We start from the raw sequence: 21,002 nt of genomic DNA, 5'->3' as shown, positions 1-21,002 counted from the left end.
CAAACTTAAATCTCTTGTATTTTATCTAAGTTATTATTCTTATTAAGGTTTTTTAAAATAATGATTCTTATATTTTTGGTAACAATCCTATAAATATTTAAAACTCTTATCTTTTTTTTTTTTTATGTCTTCTTATTGCATCCTTTAAAAGCTTTTCCTTTAGGATTTCCTTTTAAAATATTAAAACATCTTTCCTGTGCTTTCAAGACCCTTTAAAAATTCTGTATAATTAGTTTAAAACTCATTATAACAAAGTAAATTTGATTGAAAACATATAGGACTTTGATATAATGACTGCCAGGTTTTGACTTGAAAATGAAAATATTCCGTCCTCTCAAACTGCTGTAAAACAACATTGTTTTTGAGATTTCCTGTCAAGATGGTAGAGTAGGTAAATGCTGTACTTACTTCCTCTCATGACCACATCAAAATTTTAACTAAACTACAGAACAACCATCATTGAGAATTGCCTGAAGTCTAGGTAAACAAAAGCCCTACAACTAAGGATATACAGATGAAGCCTCAAGACTGGTAGGAGAGACAAAGACATGGAACAGGCTGGTCCCACATCTGCGTGTGAACATTAAAAATTGAGAGGGATATCTTGGCTGCGGAGGTCCCCCCTGGAGGAGTGAGGAGTCCAGCCCCACACCGGGCTCCCCAGCCCAGGGTTCCAGTGCTGGGAAGAGAAGTCTCCATAACTTTTTGGCTGTGTGAACCAGCAGAGATTGTGGCTCGGTGAGACGAGGGTGGCTGCAGTCCCAGATGATCCTCTTAAAGGCCCCATACATGGACTCACTTGCTGATGTACTCACTTGCTCTGAGGTCCAGTGCTGGGGCAGCAGCTGGAAAGGCACCAGGGATATACGGGGAGGAACTTGATTATCTGGCTTAAGGGCAAGGGCTGGTGGGGCAGCTTTCTCCCGGATGGAGGAGCTGGCAGAAGCCATTGTTCCTTTGTTGAGCCCTCCCTGCCTCCTGGTATGAAGACATAGGTGGCTACCACATCTGAGTCTCCACCAACCTACCTAACACCATTCGTCTACCTCACCCTGGTGATTCCCTGAGACCCCACTCCACCAAACTTTCAGGCCCAATGAAGCCACCTCCAGGGGCTTTTCAATACAAACAGTCTATCTTGGCTAATGCTGCAAACTTTCCTAAAATCTCCCACGTGGTCACAAAAGCAAAAAGAGTAACATCTGGCTGAGCAGTAGCACTAGGAGAAGCCAGCCTTGAGGCATGTCCAAGCCTAGTGCGGGTGGCGGTCTCTACAGATTGCTTTGCGGCTCAGGCCAGGTGGCCCCAGGCCGGGGATAGGCTGTGGCTGAACTTGGCCTGCAGTCGGTCCCCTCCCAGGATGCCCCGGGTCTGGCACACTCAGAGGCCAGCTTCAGACTGAGCTGGAGCATCACCCGGCCACCATCAAACATGATGTACCTAAAGGGCACACTGGACAGGTCCAGAACTCTAAAAAGAATCCTGCTCTGTAGGGTCTGCCCCGATACTACAGCCCCTCCAAAGTGGTTGCAGCCAGTCCTCACAACCAGTCGGCCCAAGGGTCAATCCCTCCCACTGATGTGCAAACAGCAACCAAGGCTCAACTACCACAGGGGGATGCACACAACCCATACAAAGGACACATCTGGAGCTCCCAGCTCTGGTGACCAGGGAGATTGTGCCACTGGGCACCTACTACATAAGGCCACTCTAGTAAGACTGGGAGACATAGCAGCCCTACGTAATACATAGAAACAAACACAGGGAGAAAGACAAAATGTGGAGACAAAGAAACATGGCCCAAATAAAAGAACAGAACAAAGCTCCAGAAAACATGCTAAACAAAAGGGAGACATGCAATCGACCAGATGCAGAGTTCCAAACACTGGTATAAGGATGCTGAATAACTTCAGGGAGAACTTCAACAAAGAGATAGGAAACATAAAAGGAACCAGTCAGAAATGAAATATACATTAGAGGCAGTCAACAGTAGATAAGATGAAGCAGAGATTAAATCAGCACTTTAGAAGATAGGGTAGCACAAAACACCCCAACAGAAAAAAAAATCCATAAAAAAGTGAGGATAGCTTAAGGGGACTCTAGAACAACATCAGGCTACCAACAGTCCCATCATAGAGGTACCCGAAGGAAAAGAGAGAGAGCAAAGAGTTGAAAACTCAGTTGAAGAAATAATGACTGAAAATTTCCTTAACCTGACCAAGGAAATAGACATACAAGCCCAGAAAGCGCAGAGAATCCCAAACAAGATGAACCCAAAGAGGCCCACCCCAAGACACATCATAATTAAAATGCCAAAGGTTAAAGATAAAGAAAGAATCCTATAAGTAGCAAGAGAAAAGCAGTTAGTTACCTACAAGGGAGCTCCCATAAGGCACTCAGCTGATTTCTCAATAGAAACTTTTCAGGCCAGAAGGGATTGGCATGAAATATTCCAAGCAATGAAAAGCCAGGACCTATTACCAAGATTGCTCTACTCAGCAAGGCTATTATTTAGAATCGAAGGAAAGATAAAGAGCTTCTCAGAGAAGAAAAAGCCAAAGGAGTTCATCACCTCTAAACCAGTGCTACAAGAAATGTTAGAGGGACTTCTAAAGATGAAAAGAAAGAAAACAAGATAAAAAATATGAATAATAACATGGCAACTACATACCTATCAACAATCACCATAAAGTAAATGGGTTAAATGCTCCAATCAGAAGATAGGATGACTGAATGGATAAGAAAACAAGACCTTTACATATGCTGCCTACACGAGACTCACTTCAGATTGAAAGGCACACACAGACTGAAAGTAAAGGGATGGGAAAAAGATATTTCATGAAAATGGAAACAAACAAAAAGCTGGGGTAGCAATACATATTAGAGACAAAATAAACTTCAAAAGAAAGGCTATAACAAGAGACAAAGAAGGACCCGGTAATCCTACTTCTGGGTGTTTATCCAAAGAAACCCAAAATGCTACTTCGAGGGGACATGTCATCCACCCGTTCATTGCAGCATTGTTTATAATGGCCAAGATGTGGAGGCAGCCTGGGTGTCCATTGATAGATGAATGGATAAAGAGTAGGTGGTACATATATACAATGGAATTATTGCTTGGCCATGGAAGGGAATGGGGTTTTTGCCATCTGCGGTGGCATGGATGGACCTGGAGGGTATTGTGCTGAGTGGAGTATGTCAGACAAAGAAAGACAGATGCAATGTGATTTCACTTACATGTGGAATCTAAAGAAGAAAATAAACAAACATAACAGAAAGAAACTCATAGACACAGAGAACATTTTGATGGTTGCCAGATTGGGTGGGGTGTGGGGGTGAATGAAAAAGGGGAAGGGATTAAGAAGTACAAATTGGTTGTTACACAGTAGCCATGGGGATGTAGGGTATAGCATAAGGAATATTGTAATAACTATGTATGGTGTCAGAAGGGTACTGGATTTATTGGGATGATAGGTGGGAGGGCAATGGAGGCAGGATGAGAAAGGTGAAGGGATTAAGATGTACAAATTGGGGGGCTGGCCCAGTGGCTCAGGCGGTTAGAGCTCCATGCTCCTAACTCCGAAGGCTGCCGGTTCGATTCCAACATGGGCCAGTGGGCTCTCAACCACAAGGTTGCCAGTTCAACTCCTTGAGTCCCGCAAGGGATGGTGGGCTCTGCCCCCTGCAACTAAGATGGAACACGGCACCTTGAGCTGAGCTGCCGCTGAGCTCCTGGATGGCTCAGTTGGTTGGAGCGCGTCCTCTCAATCACAAGATTGCCGGTTCGACTCCTGCAAGGGATGGTGGGCTGTGCCCCCTGAAACTAGAAAACGGCAACTGGACCTGGAGCTGAGCTGCACCCTCCACAACCAGGATTGAAAGGACAACAACTTGACTTGGAAAAAAGGCCTGGAAGTACACACTGTTCCCCAATAAAGTCCTGTTCCCCTTCCCCAATAAAATCTAAAAAAAAATTAAATAAATAAAAATATTTAAAAAAAAAAGATGTACAAATTGGTGGTTACAAAATGGTCATGGGAATGTAAAGTAAAGCATAGGGAACATAGTCAATGATGTAATAACTATGTATAGTGCCAGGTGGGTACTAGAATAGTCGGGGGGGGATCGCTTCTTAAATTATATAAATGTCTAACCACTATGCTGTACACCTGAAATTAATATAAAATAATATTGAATGTCAAGTGTAATTGAAAAATTAAAAAGAGGAAAAGGTGAAGGGGAATAAGAGGTTCAAATTTCTAGGTATAAAACAAATAAGTCATAAGTCATGGATGCAACACACAGCACACGGAATACAGTCAATAATATTATGATAGCATGGTACAGAGTCAGTTTCTGGACTTATAATGGTGATCACTTCTTCAGGTATATAGATGTTGAATAACTATAGTGTACACCTGAAACTAATATACTATAGTATGTTAGCTATATTATAATAAAAATCTTTTTTTAAAAAGCGAGGCTAAGGTATATCATATAATGTATTATTATAATATGCTACTTTTGAAAACATCACTGATGTTGCTCTGAAAATAGAAAACTAAAATAAATTTTCCAAAGGCAAAAGATTCCAGCTTGGGGGGGGTGGTGTCAATATATTTTAATGCAATAAAAAAGAAAAACTTTAAAACAAAATAATGTTTTTACGGCTTTCATTTGTAATGGTAGTAGATATTCTTGTTCTTTCCTGATAGGACCTTTTGAAATGAATGAGAACATCCTTCCTTAGGATATTAAGAATTCAACTTTTTTTTCATTGATTGTACATTCAATATAGAAAATACTCATATTTATCTTATTCCTGTAAGTTATTGATGGTTAAACATAAGGCCAAAATCATATATTGCCTACATTATAAAGAATAGGGAAATTACATGTTATGAAATGACTAAAACAGTATTATGTATGTAAAGGGTACTAGCCATCTATATACGTAGTTAGCTGCCAGTTCAGATCAGTTGGCATGGCCCGTATAGAGGAACATATGTTCTTAAAAATGTTTTTGTTCACAATGGATATGTAGTGATCACCATATTAGCAGTTTGTACTGATGGATTGAACAACAAAAAGGAGTACATGTGTTATGCTTGCTGAAACATTCTTAAATATGATCACAAATTGTAAAAATATATACTGTAACATTAATAATAATTAACGTTTTTTCATCTTAGAAAATAGAAGGGTTATTTTTCTACCAGCAGCTCAAAAATGGAAGATGTTGTCTCTAACTTTGGAACAAAAATATTTTCCTTATATGACGGCAGACTGCATTAACAGGGGAAAACAGGGTCATTGACTTGTTGCAGAGCTAGGGAAATGGTTTAAAATAATTTATCAAGCAAAACTCCATAAAAAAGAGATATTTTTAAAATCATGAAACAAACATACTTGTATCTCAATTCACTTCAGTTGGTATTTAGAGTTCCTATAGTATGTTTGGTATCAGGAATGGAAATAAGTTCCAATGATATGTTCTCTTTGGGCTACCAACAGCCCGATAGGTCTTTGATTTCCCGTACATCCTCCTTTTTCTTCATTTAATGACTCACATGACCTGATACTTAACTATGCTGGAAACTACAAGTAAGAGTGGGGAAAAAAATCATAGGAGATAATTCTATGAAGGATATATATTTATTTTTATTTTTTAAAAGTCTATTGTCTTAGTAATAGAATTTCTTCATTCGACTTTCCTGTAGATCTTCTCATATCTAGCGTATACTGCAGAGGAACCTGAAAATAAAGTTGGAAAATCCTTTCTGTTGCAGTCAGGGTTGGAAAAGATAATATCGTAGAGTCAGATATTCAGACTCAGTTTACTGATCATTCTAGACCAAATCTATCTAATGCCTTTCTCTAGTATGAAGCTAAAAAGTATGATATGGTCCACTCATTAAATTGTTACATGTGTTAGTTATGTAAAGCAATGTGCTAAACTACAAGATCAACATACTCATATATAGCTTTATTATATTTTAATTCATTGTATGATAATATTTAAGGAACTCCTTTGAAATTACAGGACTAAATGCAACAAAAATTGAAAGTGTATAAAGGCCAGAAAAGTAATAGACTTAAATGTTACACCTTAAACCAAAGCACGTGGAAATAGTTAATCAGAGAACCAAGCTTATTAATATATTTGTACATATCCTTAAAATATGGTTTTAACTTCAATGATTTGTTTCCTGGGAAGGAAAGAGTGTCAAGCTAAGAAGAATGTCACAGAAAGGATCATTAGTTCCCAAAAGGTCATCCAATAATCTGTATCTCTACATCCTCCTGTCCAGTCTATTTCTGCCTCTCATAAGTCTCAGACCTTCTTGTTAGGCAGTTGATTTACTTCCCCAATTCTCAACACTCCTACTTTTAGTACAAGGCCTTTCCCTTTCACCATGACATAATGTTGAGCTATTTGTGTTCAGATTGGCCCCAGGCCTCTTGTCTGTTAACAGCAAACCCTGACTGGACATGACCTGGTCACCTGGGCTCTCCCTCATCTTCTACTCTCTCCCTGGTCAAGTGTCTGTAGATTCAAATCGCTTATAGCGGCCCTTTATGCTCGTAATTAGAGTTTGTGTCTCTTAGTAAAATGGAAAGAGCACTGGTAGAGGTGTCAGAAAAATCAGTTTTTGATCTGCCACTAAGTAGCTAAGCTTGAAAAAAATCACTTTTCTTCCTTTTGCTCAAAGACAAATATATTTACTTTTACTTTTCTCTTAACAAATAGGAAGTAAAATTATTTTTTGAAAAAAGTAAAAATGTAGGAAATGTACAAAGACAGATACCCATATGTCCATAATTTAGAATTGACATTTGTTAACATTGTATCACATTTGTTTTTTTTGTTTTTTTTTAAATTAGTGATAAAGTCCCCTTTGGCCTCCAATATTATTCCCATTACCTTCACCACATTCTCAAGGCAATTATTTATCCCATCCCCATTGATGACCTGAAATAAAATGTAATACAGTATTAGATTAGATGAACATTATGTTATTAATATAATACATTAATATAATAATGTAGTTGTTATTACTAAATTAAGCTGTGAAAAATGAATTTTTTTCACATATATGTTTCTTTTACCTGTCCAAATATGCCTGTTTTCTTGCATAGTATTTAAAAAAAATATTATCACACTGTATCTGCATCCTCATAAAAAGAATACTGCCTTTGGAATTGTAAAAATGGAATTGTAATAGGTCACATGTTACCACCATTTGGAAGAATATTGCCAATCTTAGTAGTCACTTTTGATTTCTGGAAATTACAGCTATCTATGCTAAATAATGCTATGCATTTGTAATTGGGTTACAGAAGGGACAACAGAACTATTCTGCAGTATAGAGTTCTCTTCTATTTTTCCTAGTGTCTGGCACTGTGTCATGTCTATTGTAAAATATGTATGAGCATATGATAAATGATGGAATGAGTATCTGAATTTTACTTTTCATATACACAGTATTTGTATTAATTTTCTATTGATATGTAACAAATTAACACAAACAGCTTCTTTAGACAGCATCCATTTAGTGTAAATTTCTGTAGGTCAGAAATCTGGCATGGTGTGGTTGGGTTCTCTGTTTAAGGTATACAAGGCTAAAATCAAGGGGTCAGCCAGACTGAGCACTCGTCTGGAGGCTAATAGAAAAATCTGCCTTTAAAGAGTGCAGACCCACCCAGATAACCTACCTATCTTCAGGCCAATATGTTAGTATTATCTACAATGACCTAATCAGAGTAAAATATGTTGCATGCACAGTCCGGAGGTTATTCAGGGTGTGAACACCAGGGCACTAGTAAATCTTGGGGATAATTTTAGAAATCTGCCCATAGTACTAATTTTCACTCCTCAGGAGGATTAAGACTAGAAATAGAGCTTTAAACATTATCTGCCAATAAACAATACAAATTCACAAAATTATCATTGTAGAACAAAATCAAATAGTTACACAAAGAAAAATATCACTCATGTTAGTACTATTAGGATGTTAACTGGTAATAAAAAACCTTATATTTGGAAGTAGGTGACCAGAGGAAATGGGAAATCTACCTTCCTCTTCTGGCCTCAATTAAAAATTTTTTTTACTTCTATAATTGAATTGGTATTCAGTCACAAAGATGTCACCTTTCATTGGCCCCTGCACCTTCCACTGGATCCCTCCCATTGACAGGTGCTGTCTCATTTTAGTTTATTTCTAATCTATACCATACTGAAGCCTGAAGCACTTAAACTAACTTATGTGCCTTTCTTCTGAAGCTGATGTGATCTTCCATTTTTTGTGATTTTTTTCCCTCAGGCCTAGTAGCTCTGGCACTGTCAATTGGTTCTCTCATTATTTCTCAAGTTCTTTGCTGTCATTAAGATCTGTTGTCCCCATGTTAACATTAAGATCTCAAATTGCTCATCTCTTAGACCCCAGGTGCTCCAAGTCCTAGAAGTGGGCATTGTTCTGGTTCTTGCTATATATTTTCCAGGGACTTGCCCCCACTAAATTTTGATTTCTTCTATCTATTTCTTTGCCATGTCATTTTCAGAAAACCCGTCAAATTATACTATGTACATTGACCACATAGCTCCTGAGTGTTCTCCATCCCAGACTTTTTCCTATAGTGTTTTACCCACCATAGGGTCAGCCAGTGCCTTAATCACATATAAACTACCTTCCTTTGTCCTCACCTATATTCTTTTCCATCACTCCCTGTTTCCTTCTTTCTTTCTGTAAGAAATCAGAATTCCTGACTTCAAGAGTTCATAATCAAGTCGGGCAAACATATAAGAAAGTGAAAAATTAAATGACAAATGTTATGATAAATACGATAAATGTTATATTAGAAAAAAAAAAAAGCTAGATTCTATAGGGTTACAGAGAGATTCCAACTCAGCTTTCATGTGTGCTGGGAAATATTTCCAAGAGGAGGTGGCACTTGTACTGCCTCTGATAGGCAATCAGGGGCTAGCCTATCAGAGCTGGAGGAGTTGCAGGGATGCCTAAGTGAAACCTTAAAAGATCACCCATAGTTGGATTGTTCTCAGGCTGAATTAGTTGATCAAATGCCAAGAGCAAGGATGAGGTGAAAAATGGGAGCTAAAGCTAAAAGATCAGACATTCAGCAGAAGCTGAGGCAAAGTGGACCTCAAAAATGAGTCCGAGAGTGGCAGCAAAGCAGAGTCCCTAGGCCTTCACTGTGCAGAGTGAAAAAGAGGACTTTTTTTTTAGAATGTCAGCATTGAAGGATTAAGCAGAAACGAAGGAAACTGTGAAGAAGACTAAGAGTTGGCCAGAGTGTCAGCATGAGGATAAACTGGACTAGAGGACAGAGGTACTGATGCTTGTTCACTAATAAATAGTGACTAATGGAAGGAAGTTTATAGGTAGGTAGCTAGAAGCCAAAAGTGTCTATTTTATCTCCAGAGTTAAAAAAAAAAGCATGCCAATCTGATGAGCGGGGCAGGGAAAATATGATGTAGCTCTTAAGGAAAAATCTAACAGTAGCCAATAGAAGGTATTTGAGGAAGTCAAGATGAGTTGTGAGATCTTGCTGACACTGAATAGACCATGAGGATATAATGGATCTAACACACCTGGTTAAGTGTCTTTTCCAGACATCATTGTGCAGTAGTAGGGCTTGAGGAAAAGGAAAGGCAGATGGATTGATTAAGATTTGGAGGTTTTCATAAAGGGTGTAATGGAAAGAGAAAATGGCAAGAGAGTTAATAATGGTTGGCAGAATGGATAAAATTTAGCTGAATAAAGAAGGAAATTCAATCAGGATAGACTGATAACTTGGAAAAAATCAAAGCAGCGTCAAAAGACAGGAGATATTAATGATGTGAAAGTGTGGTTATATCAGAAGTGTGATATTTGGGGAAGTATGAAGTGAGCTATTAGATCCTTACATCACAGACTATACTAAAATTTTAGATAGATTTAAGGAACTGAATCAAATCTAGGCAGAAAAGTAAAATGATTGATGAGGCAGAACTTTGTATGCTTAAAAGAAATGTAAGAAATCTGAAAAGATAAAAATCAATTTGTTTCACTAATGTAAATGGGAAACAACAACAAACAAAAGTGAAAGATAAAAAATTAGGAAATTAACTTCCACAAGTATGATAAACAAAGGAATAAAAATCCTTTATTTGTAAAGACGTGCTTGAGGATATTCCTCCAACAGCAATGGATAATTGTAGCTTCCTTTTGAGCATCCAGCACCAGTTTTTTGCTGTCCCTCAAAGATAACAGCAGCCGTCAGGCTGCACCCTCTGTCTGCTTCATGGTCCTTCAACCTCTGAATAAAAGGACTGGGGACGTAGCATGGAGTGTCCGAGCCTGAGCAGGGTTAAAAACACCTGCATAGCAGTCAGAATGGCAATCATCAACAAGATAAATAGTAACAAGTGTTGGAAAGGCTGTGGAGAAAAAGGAACCCTCATACACTGTTGGTGGGAATGCAGATTGGTGCAGCCGTTATGGAAGGCAGTGTGGAGCTTCCTCAAAAAATTACGAATAGAATTGCCGTATGACCCAGCAATCCCTCTCCTGGGTATCTACCCAAAAAATCTGAAAACATTTAGAGATAAAGACACGTGTGCTCCAATGTTCATTGCAGCTTTGTTTACGGTGGCCAAGACATGGAAACAACCAAAATGTCCTTCGATAGATGAATGGATGAAGAAGTTGTGGTATATATACACAATGGAATACTATTCAGCAGTAAGAAAAGATGATATAGGAACATTTGTGACAACATGGATGGATCTTGAGAGTGTAATGCTGAGCGAAATAAGTCAGACAGAAAAAGCAGAGAACCATGTGATTTCACTGATACGTGGTATATAAACAAAAACAACAAAAGAACAAGACAAACAAATGAGAAACAGAAACTCATAGACACAGACAATAGTTGAGTGGTTACCAGAGGGTAAGGGGGGTGGGGGGTGGGGGGTGGGAGATGAGGGTAAGGGGGATCGAATATATGGTGTTGGAAGGAGAACTGACTCTGGTGATGAACACACAATGGGATTTATAGATGATGTAATACAGAATTGTACACCTGAAATCTATGTAATTTTACTAACAATTGTCACCCCAATAAATTTAATTAAAAAAAACACAAAAACAAACAAACAAAAAACACCTGCATAGGAGGGCAGCCTGACTCAGGGTATGAGAGGCAAGCAAGGTGAAGGGAGAATCTGTGTAGGACGGTAGTGCCAGGTGTCAGAGCCCCGGTTGGGGGAGGATGGCATCTGTATAGGAGGCCTGCCCACTTCAGAGATTGGAGCCTTTGTGAGGTATGTGGGTTGTCCACGCAGGGAGGGGACAAGGTTAGTGTTACACAGGAGGACTGATCAAATAAATAAGTATATTAAACATAATAGGAGTTAGATTTCTCACTATAAGAGAAACTTGTTACAAATGTGGAAACTGAAGGGAGAACACCAGAATGAATCCTGTGGTGTTGAATTGGAGTTGGAGGTAGTAGTGTGAGGTTATGGTTTTCTTTTTTCTTTTTCTTTTTTAATTAAAGTTCTTTGGGGTGACAATTGTTAGTAAAATTACATTGGTTTCAAGTGTACAATATTGTAATAACGTCATCTATATATCACATTGTGTGTTCAACACCTAGAGTCAGTTCTCCTTCATCACCACATATTTGAGAGGCTGTGGTTTTCAATGTATAGACAAAAAAGATGGATAGATAGATAGATAAATAGATAAATAAATAAATAAATAAATAAATAAATAAATAAATAAAGTGTGTGTGTGTGTGTGTGTGTGTGTGTGTGTGTGTGTAATGTACGTACCTACATATATTCTCTAGCTCTGTCCATTGAGCTGGCCTGGGAACAGCAATACTTCAGTAATGATGAGCACCTAGTACTGAGATCTAAATACAATTGTCCACCAAAAGAACCAGAACTCCTTAGAGAGATTGCTGATTCCAGGGCTGGGCCAGGATAAGTAAAGATGAGCTTGGGACATCTCATACCAGAAAGTAAGGAAGTGCTCAGAGAGTGATGGGAATGTGTCAAAAGGACATAGACACCCTCTTGAAGGGGCTCCCACTGGCCTAATCTTGAACATTTTGAGAATCAAGTAAGTGTTTGCTACAGATTAAAACCTGTTGAATAAAATAAACATGAGCCCACATTATAAAATTAAATGTTAACATATTGATAAATAATTTTCTAATCTTTTCATTTTATAACTGTAACTGTGTATATGTACATGTAGAGAATTAATGTTTCATACCCGAGTCTATACCATTACGTATAAGTCATTTCTGTACTGAAACATTTTTGTATACCTCAATAGGTTTATGATCAAGGAGGCATTCCAGGAAGTTTTGCAAATTATTCTCTCAAAGTACTTGACTTTGGTGGGACATTAAAGGTCCTTAATGATGTGAGCCCTCTCCAACTCTAAGCTACAAATGACTCTTTACTCAGAGCAAGAGATTACAGGTGGCCAACTAGCTCTCTCACTGAAGGTGTACTCATATCTTTGTATAATAAACCTTGGCATCTAAATGATTTAAATTTTATTTGAATTTATTTTTTAATTTTATTTCTTGTTTTTTATAAAAATGATACTGTTTCCTGAGACCAGTGTCGCTTGGGAAACTTTAGATAACTAACAAGTTCCCAAGAAATAGTGTTTAATGTTATATTGCCATGGACATCTTAGATAATTCAACAAAAATGTCTTCCTTAAAAAATCCAAATTTTTTAAATTCTAATTTTACAATTATTTATTGATAACGCGTTGATTACATACTTGGATATGACAGAGATCCAAAAGAAATATATAACTTATAAAGAGCTTGTAATCATTTTGGAGAAAAAAAATAAATTAATTTGAAACAAGGAAAAATATAATTTAATGCCAACTTCATAAATTAATATTTTTGTTGAGTCAGATAGTCATCAGTAATCTGCCTGTAGCACTTACGTACCATAATTAGAAATTATTTAATAAGTGAGTTCTAAGTCTGGGTTTATTTCATATTTTCTGTACTTAAAAAATGGTTATAGAAACCTTATTTTTGCAGCACTGAAGTCAGAATATATTGTTGGAAAGATACTGTGTGGCAGCACAGTTATAGGAATGGGATTATAATAGTGAGCAAAATAGAGTCTCGGTACTTAAGGAACTTGCTGCTTTGTGTGTATGTGTATACATATGTATGGGGTATATATGGAACGTGGTGGCAGGGAAGAGACAGACAGTAAACATGTGAAAAAATAAATAAGATAATTTCAGGTAGTTAGAAGTATAACGAAGATTATAAAAATGGTAGGGTGGAGGTTCTTTGACTGCTGTTATCAGAGAAGGCCTGTCTGAGGAACTAAAGTATTGAGTTGAGGCCTCAATGATGAGAGGAATTAAGCAGGTCGTTAGATTTACATTTGGAGCCCAAGGGAGTGATTTGGGTTGAAGACAAAAGTTTGAGAGTCATCATTGTGAACATGATATTTAAAGCCATGTCAAACACAGTTGAGAAGTCGAGTAAGATGAGAGCTGAGGGTTGACCTTTGCCTGTAGGCAGATGTGAGTCATTGGTGACTTTGGTAAGAGTTGTTTCTGTGTAAAAATGAGGGAGAAAAGCCTTGTTAATAGATTGAAGAGAGAATGGGAGATGAGGAAATGGAAACAATAAGAATGTACAAATCTTTGAAGGGTTTTGCTGTGAAGGAGAGGAGAGTAGGGGACAAAATCCAGTCTTTTCAAAGATGGATATTAGTGCAGGTTGTTATGGCAATAAGAATGATTCAGTAGAGAAAGTAATGGTGTAGCATAGAGACAGGATAATTGCAGGGGTGGAAAACAAACCTAAAGGTAAAACACAGAACTATAAAACTCCTAGGAGATAACATAGGAGAAAATCTAGATGACCTTGGGTATGGCAATGACTTTTTAGATACAGCACCAAAGGCACAATCCATGAAAGAAATAATGGGTAAGCTGGATTTCATTAAAATTAAAAATTTCTTTTCTACAATAGATGCTTTTAAGAGAATGAACATATATGTCACATACTGGGAGAAAATATTTGCAAAATATAAGATAGGGAACTATTACCCAAAATATACAAAGAACTCTTGAAACTCTACAATAAGAAAAACAACACAATTTAAAAATGGGCCAAAGACTTTACCAGACCTCACTGAAAAAGATTCGTATACAGATGGTGTATGAAAAAATGTTCCACATTTTGTGTCATCAGTGAAATGCAAACTAAAACAACAATGAGACACCGCTACACATTTATTAAAATGACGAAAATCTTGAACACTGACAACACCAAATGATGGCGGGGATGGTGAGCAACAGGAACTCGCTTCCATTGCTGGTGGGAATGGAAAATGGTACAGCACTGTGGAAGACAATTTGCCGGTTCTTATAAAACCAAACATACTGTTGCCATATGATCTAGTAATCTCAATCCTGGTACAGTATGTCCTCACTTAACATCTTGGATAGTTTCTTAAAAATTGTCTTTAAGCAAAAAAAAAAAAAAAATGAAACCAATTTTACCATAGGCTAATGGATAGAAATAAGAGTTAAGTTCCTAGACATATTTGTGGTCACAAAAACATCACCAAACTCCAAACACTTCTAATATTAAAACATTGAAATAAATGTGAGATATACATACAGTTAAGAAAGATTAGTAAAACAAGTAAGACAATTATTGCCATCCTGCTTATTCGAATTCAGGGTTGCAGGGGGCCGGAGCCTATCCCAGTCGCTTGGCACAAGGTGGGATTCAGCCCTTGAAATGACGCCATTCCATCACAGGGTACACCCACACCCACAGCCACAGCCACACTCACTCTGACTGGGACAATTTAAACACACCAACTCATCTCATGTGCACATCTTTGGGATGTAGGAGGAAACCTTAGTACCCGGAGAAAATCCACACAGATATGGAGAGAAAATGCCACACAGTCAGGGGTCCTGACTGGGAATTGATGTGTATTTTTTCTCATCAATGTTAGAATAAAATGATGCTGAAGTAAATGACATTATTCAAGGACCTGCTATATTTACCCAAGTGAGGTGAAAACTTATGTCCACACAAAAACCTGCACACGAATGTTTATAGGAGTATGTCGTAAATTTGTCCAAATCCATAGCGTGTGCAACACCAAGAGTGAACCCTAATGTAAACTATGGCCTCTGGGTGATAAGGAGGTGTCATCAATTGTAACAAATGTTCCACTCTGGTGGGGATGTTGAGAATCAGGGAGGCTGTGCATGTGTGGGGGAAGGGGCATATAGGAAATCTCTGTACCTTGTACTCAGTTTTGCTGTGAACGTAAAACTGCTCTGGAAAATAAAGGTGTTTTTTTTTTAAAGATGCCGATGGGTTAGTGGAGTTTATATTAGGAAGATGACGTAGTTTTTACCTTGTTGCATCTATTTCTGTTTGAAATTTAAGATTTGGTTATCAACTGAGGGAGTTGGGGATAGGAGAGGTGAGGAGAAAAGAGAAGGTGTGAATGGTGCTCTCAGAGTGCTAAGTTGAATTTGCTGGGAAATCCTGGTGGTAAACTTTAGAAGAGAAGAATGGCAACTTGAGATTTCTGGTCATAAATAGGAAGTGAATGTTAACATTGTTTATATATATATATATAATGCTATTTTGATTAACTAATAGCAGTAGGAATCCCTATTACCTAGATTGTGGTTTTGAAATACCACTTTCTAGTAAAAGATACCAGTGCTTGTCATGTCAGGCCTGGAGCAGACATTTTCAAGACAAAATGGAACATCTTATCATATCAGACCAAGGAAGCCATCAGAAACTATTATAGTCCTTTTAAAAGGGCTCAGGGGCCAAAGTGAAGAGTCTTTCACTGGCTAAGAATGGGACAATTTGAATTTCAATAAAGAAAATAACTGATGAATTAAGACACAAAATATGTTTAAATCCATGAGTTCATACTGATCCAACACACACACACACACACACACACACACACACACACACACACACACCCTTAGTGGAAACTCTTGAAGGATTACAGCAAATGAGCTGTTTATTTTAAAAACCAGTAAGTAGAGAGAAAGAATCAAGCATTTATCCTTTCCTTGTGTCAATGTTACCATTGGGTACCCAAACAATAGGTGTGGTAAAATTTCTCTTTAAAGAAGTGTACCAGCTAATAAATAATGATTGATAGAATTGGAATATTGCCATTTCGAACATGAATCTGATTAAGACTTTAGATTCAATTACCAACTGTCTGAGAAATACAGAATAAAGCTTATCTTGTGAATCTGTACTATAAGGATGCAATCAATGAAATCCAGATTTTGGGAAACTTTAACAGACAAATTAAACAATTGTGCCTATGTATAGTTTGTAACTTGGATAACTGTAAATTAAGGAAATGATAAATGAAAGTCAGGAGAATGGTTACTCTTAGGAGGGAGGAGTTTTGATTGGGAGAACACATGTGGAGGACTTACTGGGTACCTGACAAGATGCTCTCTGCTTAAATCGATATTGTGTAGAAGGGTGGTTGCCTTGTAACAATTCATTAAGCTTTACAGTTGTTATATGTGGTCCTCTATATTTGAGTTATTTCACAAGAAGTAAAACTTTTAAACAAGGTTAAGAATTAAATTTTTAAAAATTTAAAAGATAATTTGTTAGGCTTTCATAAGAAATGGTTGACAAGGGACAAGCAGTGTTAAAGATTTCAGTTTACAGTCTAAACAACAGTTGCAAACAGCAACTAAGATCACAAATCTAAGAATCAGATAAGTTCCACATGGAAGGACTGCTTAGCATTCAGTCACTTCAGCCATTTCTAATACATGTTATCTTTACACTGTTAATATTTTATAAATGGGATAGACCCCGAAAATGCCTGTTTATATATGCTTCATGTTGTTTTTCAAAGGGCTTTTATATAATTTAATGAAAGACTGTAAATGAATATTATATGAGTGGAATTGATAATGCTATTTAAATTCTCCCTATAAAGCAATGAATGTTTCTTTAATTAAAAAACATTTAAGAACATGTAATATAAGAATACCTTCATTGTAGCTATTAGTATATTGTTTAAATTAACTTCTCCCTTACTTATGAGATTCCTATCCCTTATTTGTTTAAGGAAATAATTTTCACTAGTTTGATAAAAATGGAGGTATATCAAACTTATTTGAAAAAAATGTTAAATGTTCATGATAGTTTGACAAGTCTGAAATAAATTAAAACGAATCCTTTTTTCTGTCAGAGGTCTCTTTATTAGTATCCATGATCGAGGGCATATTGCTTCAATTCTTAACGCATGGCCAGAAGATGTCATCAAGGTAAGCTATCAAATTTTCCCACTATGTCAAATTTGTTCTTTTTCCTGTTCTGTAACATATTGACATTTTTCATGACATTAGGTAGCATTCACTAGCTTTCCTAGTGAATGTCACCTGATTTATATCCCTTTGATTTTTGCACAGTAGATTAATTTTATTTAGATACTAACTTTCCCCATTATTTTCATCTAATTTCTTAGTATTTCTTTATTCATTATCAGTGATGATAAATGTTGAATAAATATTGAAATAGCGTCTGAATTTCTTTAAGCAAACTCCATTTTCATATTTTCTGTGTTTATTTATCCACTAAGAGGCGTCCAGGTAGGCCAAAAAAAAAAAAAAATCTGTTACTTAATTTCCTTAATTTGCTTGTTGTGATCATAAGTAGCTCATTTTACTTCCCTCTGTGAGTGAACTAATGAAAATTAAATAACAATATTATCTGACATTTGTTAGTTTGCTTTCAGAGACACTGTTCTTGGATTAACTCTTGTAATTATCAGGATAATTCAGTGAGGAAAGGCAGGCACAGGGTACACAGTGGGTTTCACAGTAGTGCATGGTGGTGGTGGTGGTGGTGGGAACTGAATGCAGCCCTCAGAGCCCTTGCTCTTCAACATGACGCTCCACCATCTTCCCTGTCTAAGGAAAGTGACGCGTACTTATCCCCTCCTTGACTCCCCTTTTCCTTTCTGTTAGATGCCCAACAACTTTGTGGTATCTTTTATGCTTCAGATTGAATAAATGGATGCCTTTTGGTGGTACAAAGGTGCTTCTGCTGGAATTTCTGAAGTGTGACTCCTTTAATGGTTTTGTTTGAGCAGTTGTGGGTGGATTTGACTCACTGATCTTTAAGGCTCATGCTAAGCAAACTTGTAAAGCAAAACGTCTTTTTTACTATTTCCAGTGTTCCCAGTTCACTTTTTCCCACCTAAGTTGCTCTCTCAATTTTTCTCTCCCCCAAGTAGCCTGCAATGTCCACAGATCCTGTCCTAAAAATGTGCTAGTTCTATGTAGTATAAATGTCTGGTCCTCTAAGAAGAAGGACACTTACATTTAATCGGGACTGTAGAGAGGATTTTAAGAATGAGTCAATCTAGGAAACAGTTCTGAGGTAGAGAGGTCTAATTACCATCCCCGTAATCCTAAAGGCTCCGCAGTAAGCAGTCCCCTTGCTTCATGTTCTTCCTGCTTGCTGATTAACTTCATTCATAGCCTAACTTTATCCTTTTGACTCTTAATACTGGGTCTTCAGTGATATTCCTGATCCTAACTATACCTGCTGTTATTTAAAAAGCCTAGCATAGGGTAGCAGCCATCAGCAGATTGCTTTGCTTTTCATGCCAGGTGGTCACTGGGCAGGGCACAGGCTGCAGCTGAACTTGGCCTGCAGTCGGTTGGGGAGCTGGGTGTTAAAGGTGAAGGGATTAAGAAGTACAAATTGGCTGTCATCAACAAGACAAGTAATAAAAGTGTTGGAGAGGCTGTCGAGAAAAAGGAACCCTCATACACTGTTGGTGGGAATGCAGATTGGTGTAGCTGCTATGGAAGGCAGTGTGGAGGTTCCTCAAAAAATTACAAATAGAATTACCACATGACCCAGCAATCCCTCTCCTGGGTATCTACCCAGAAAATCTGAAAACACTTAATCATAAAGACATGTGTGCTCCAATGTTCATTGCAGCTTTCTTTACATGGCCAAGACATGGAAACAATCAAAGTGTCCTTTGGTAGACGAATGGATAAAGAAGTTGTGGTATATATACACAATGGGATACTATTCGGCCATAAGAAAAGATGAAATAGGACCATTTGTGACAACATTGATGGATATTGAGATCATTATACTAAGCTAAATAAGTCAGACAGAAAAAGTCGAGAACCATATGACTTAATTCATATGTGGGATATAAAACTGAAGGCAACAAAGGAACAAGACAAGCAAATGAAACAAAAACTCATAGACACAGACAACAGTTTGTGGTTACCAAAGGGTAAGGGGAGAGGGGAGTGGTAGAAGAGGGTAAAGGGGATCAAATATATGGTGATGGAAGGAGAACTGATTCTGGGTGGTGAACACATAATGCAATATATAGATGATGTATTATAGAATTGTATACTTAAAACCTCAGTAGTTTTGTTGACCATTGTCACCCCAATAAATTTTAATTAAAAAAAAAAAGAAGTACCAATTGGTAGTTACAAAACATCGTGGGGATGTAAAGTAAAGCATAGGGGATATAGTAAATAATATGGTAACATCTATGCACAATGTCAGGTGGGCATTAGACTAGTCAGGGGGATCACTTTTTAAATTATATAAATGTCTAACCACTATGCTATACACCTGAAATTAATATACAATAATATTGATTGTCAACTGTAATTGCAAATTTTAAAAAGGGGTGGGAAAGGTGAAGGGGAATAAGAGTTTCAAATTTCCAGCTATAAAACAAATAATCCTGGGGATGTAATGTACAGCATGGGGAATATAGTCAATAATATTGTGATAGCCTGGTACAGTGTCAGATAGTTGTTGGACTTATCATGGTGATCACTTCTTTAGCTATATAAATGTTGAATAGCCATGTTGTACACCTGAAACTAATATAATATTGTATGTTAGCTAATTTTAATAAAAATCTTAAAAAAATAAAAAGCCTAGCATAGTGTCTGGCTCACATCAGGCACTTAATAAATGGCAGCTATTTACTGTAATAGAATAGTGAATAATAAGATGTAGTCTCTACTGTGTAGTTAAAAACATGCATGAAACAAAAACACTCAGTTATTAGACAATATATAATTAAACTCTCTGGTATAAATTATAAGTGCCATATTCACTCATTCAGAGACTATCATTCAGAGAAGGTTGGAACAGTTAAGAAAATTTTCTAGCCAAATTGGAACTTAAATCTAGCCTTTGATAATTAAAAAGAGAAGAAGATATTGTCCTACGAAGGGAACATATGAATGTAGGTATCAAGTTCAAGAAGAGAATGATGTGTTCTTGTGCAATAGGGAAATTGGATGTCCCAACTAAAGATAAGTATTAACATTGAAATGGAGTATAAGTAAGGTTGCTTAAGTAAGAAGTGATCAAATTATTGTGAATGATCTTGAAATTTATAAAGAGGGCTTTAGACTTGAAAAAATAGAATGTCATAATTACACAAAGAAATGACCTTAAGTAATATTTGAGGAAGGTTCATCAGAGAGAGAAGAAAAGGAGGCAAGAATTCTTCATGTAAGTAGACTACAGCACAAGTATAGGCCCTCGGAAAGGAAAAGAAGGAAGGAAGTCAGGAAATATATATATGTATGTGTAATATATATATATATATATATATGTATAATGTATATATATGTATATATATATATATATATATGTATAAATGTATATATATGTATATACATATACATATATACTGTGTATATATATATATATACACACACACAGTATATATATATGTACTCTATCTATCTATCTATCTATCTATCTATCTATCTATCTATCTAGAGAGAGAGAGAGAGAGAGAGAAAGAGAGAGAGAGAGAAAGCGACAGTTCAGGAGAACCTCTGCATATTTTAAACAGAACATAATTACCAAATAATAATTGATACACTAGGATG

At 36.9% G+C, this 21,002-nt stretch overlaps 1 protein-coding gene across 1 annotated transcript in view; it reads left to right on the top strand.

Annotated features, from left to right (window-relative positions):
• Nucleotides 1-21,002, top strand: part of ME1 (malic enzyme 1) — a 175,659-nt gene that overhangs the window by 51,592 nt on the left and 103,065 nt on the right. The window contains exon 4 of the mRNA XM_019729541.2: nt 17,291-17,366. Within this exon, the coding sequence (XP_019585100.1) occupies nt 17,291-17,366 (76 nt within the window). The remainder of the gene's footprint in view (nt 1-17,290; nt 17,367-21,002) is intronic.

The sequence above is a fragment of the Rhinolophus sinicus genome, linkage group LG05, assembly GCF_036562045.2.
Source record: "Rhinolophus sinicus isolate RSC01 linkage group LG05, ASM3656204v1, whole genome shotgun sequence".
Lineage (NCBI taxonomy): Eukaryota > Metazoa > Chordata > Mammalia > Chiroptera > Rhinolophidae > Rhinolophus > Rhinolophus sinicus.
Note: the sequence above shows the minus strand (reverse complement) of the source record. Positions and strands in the feature narration are given on the sequence as shown.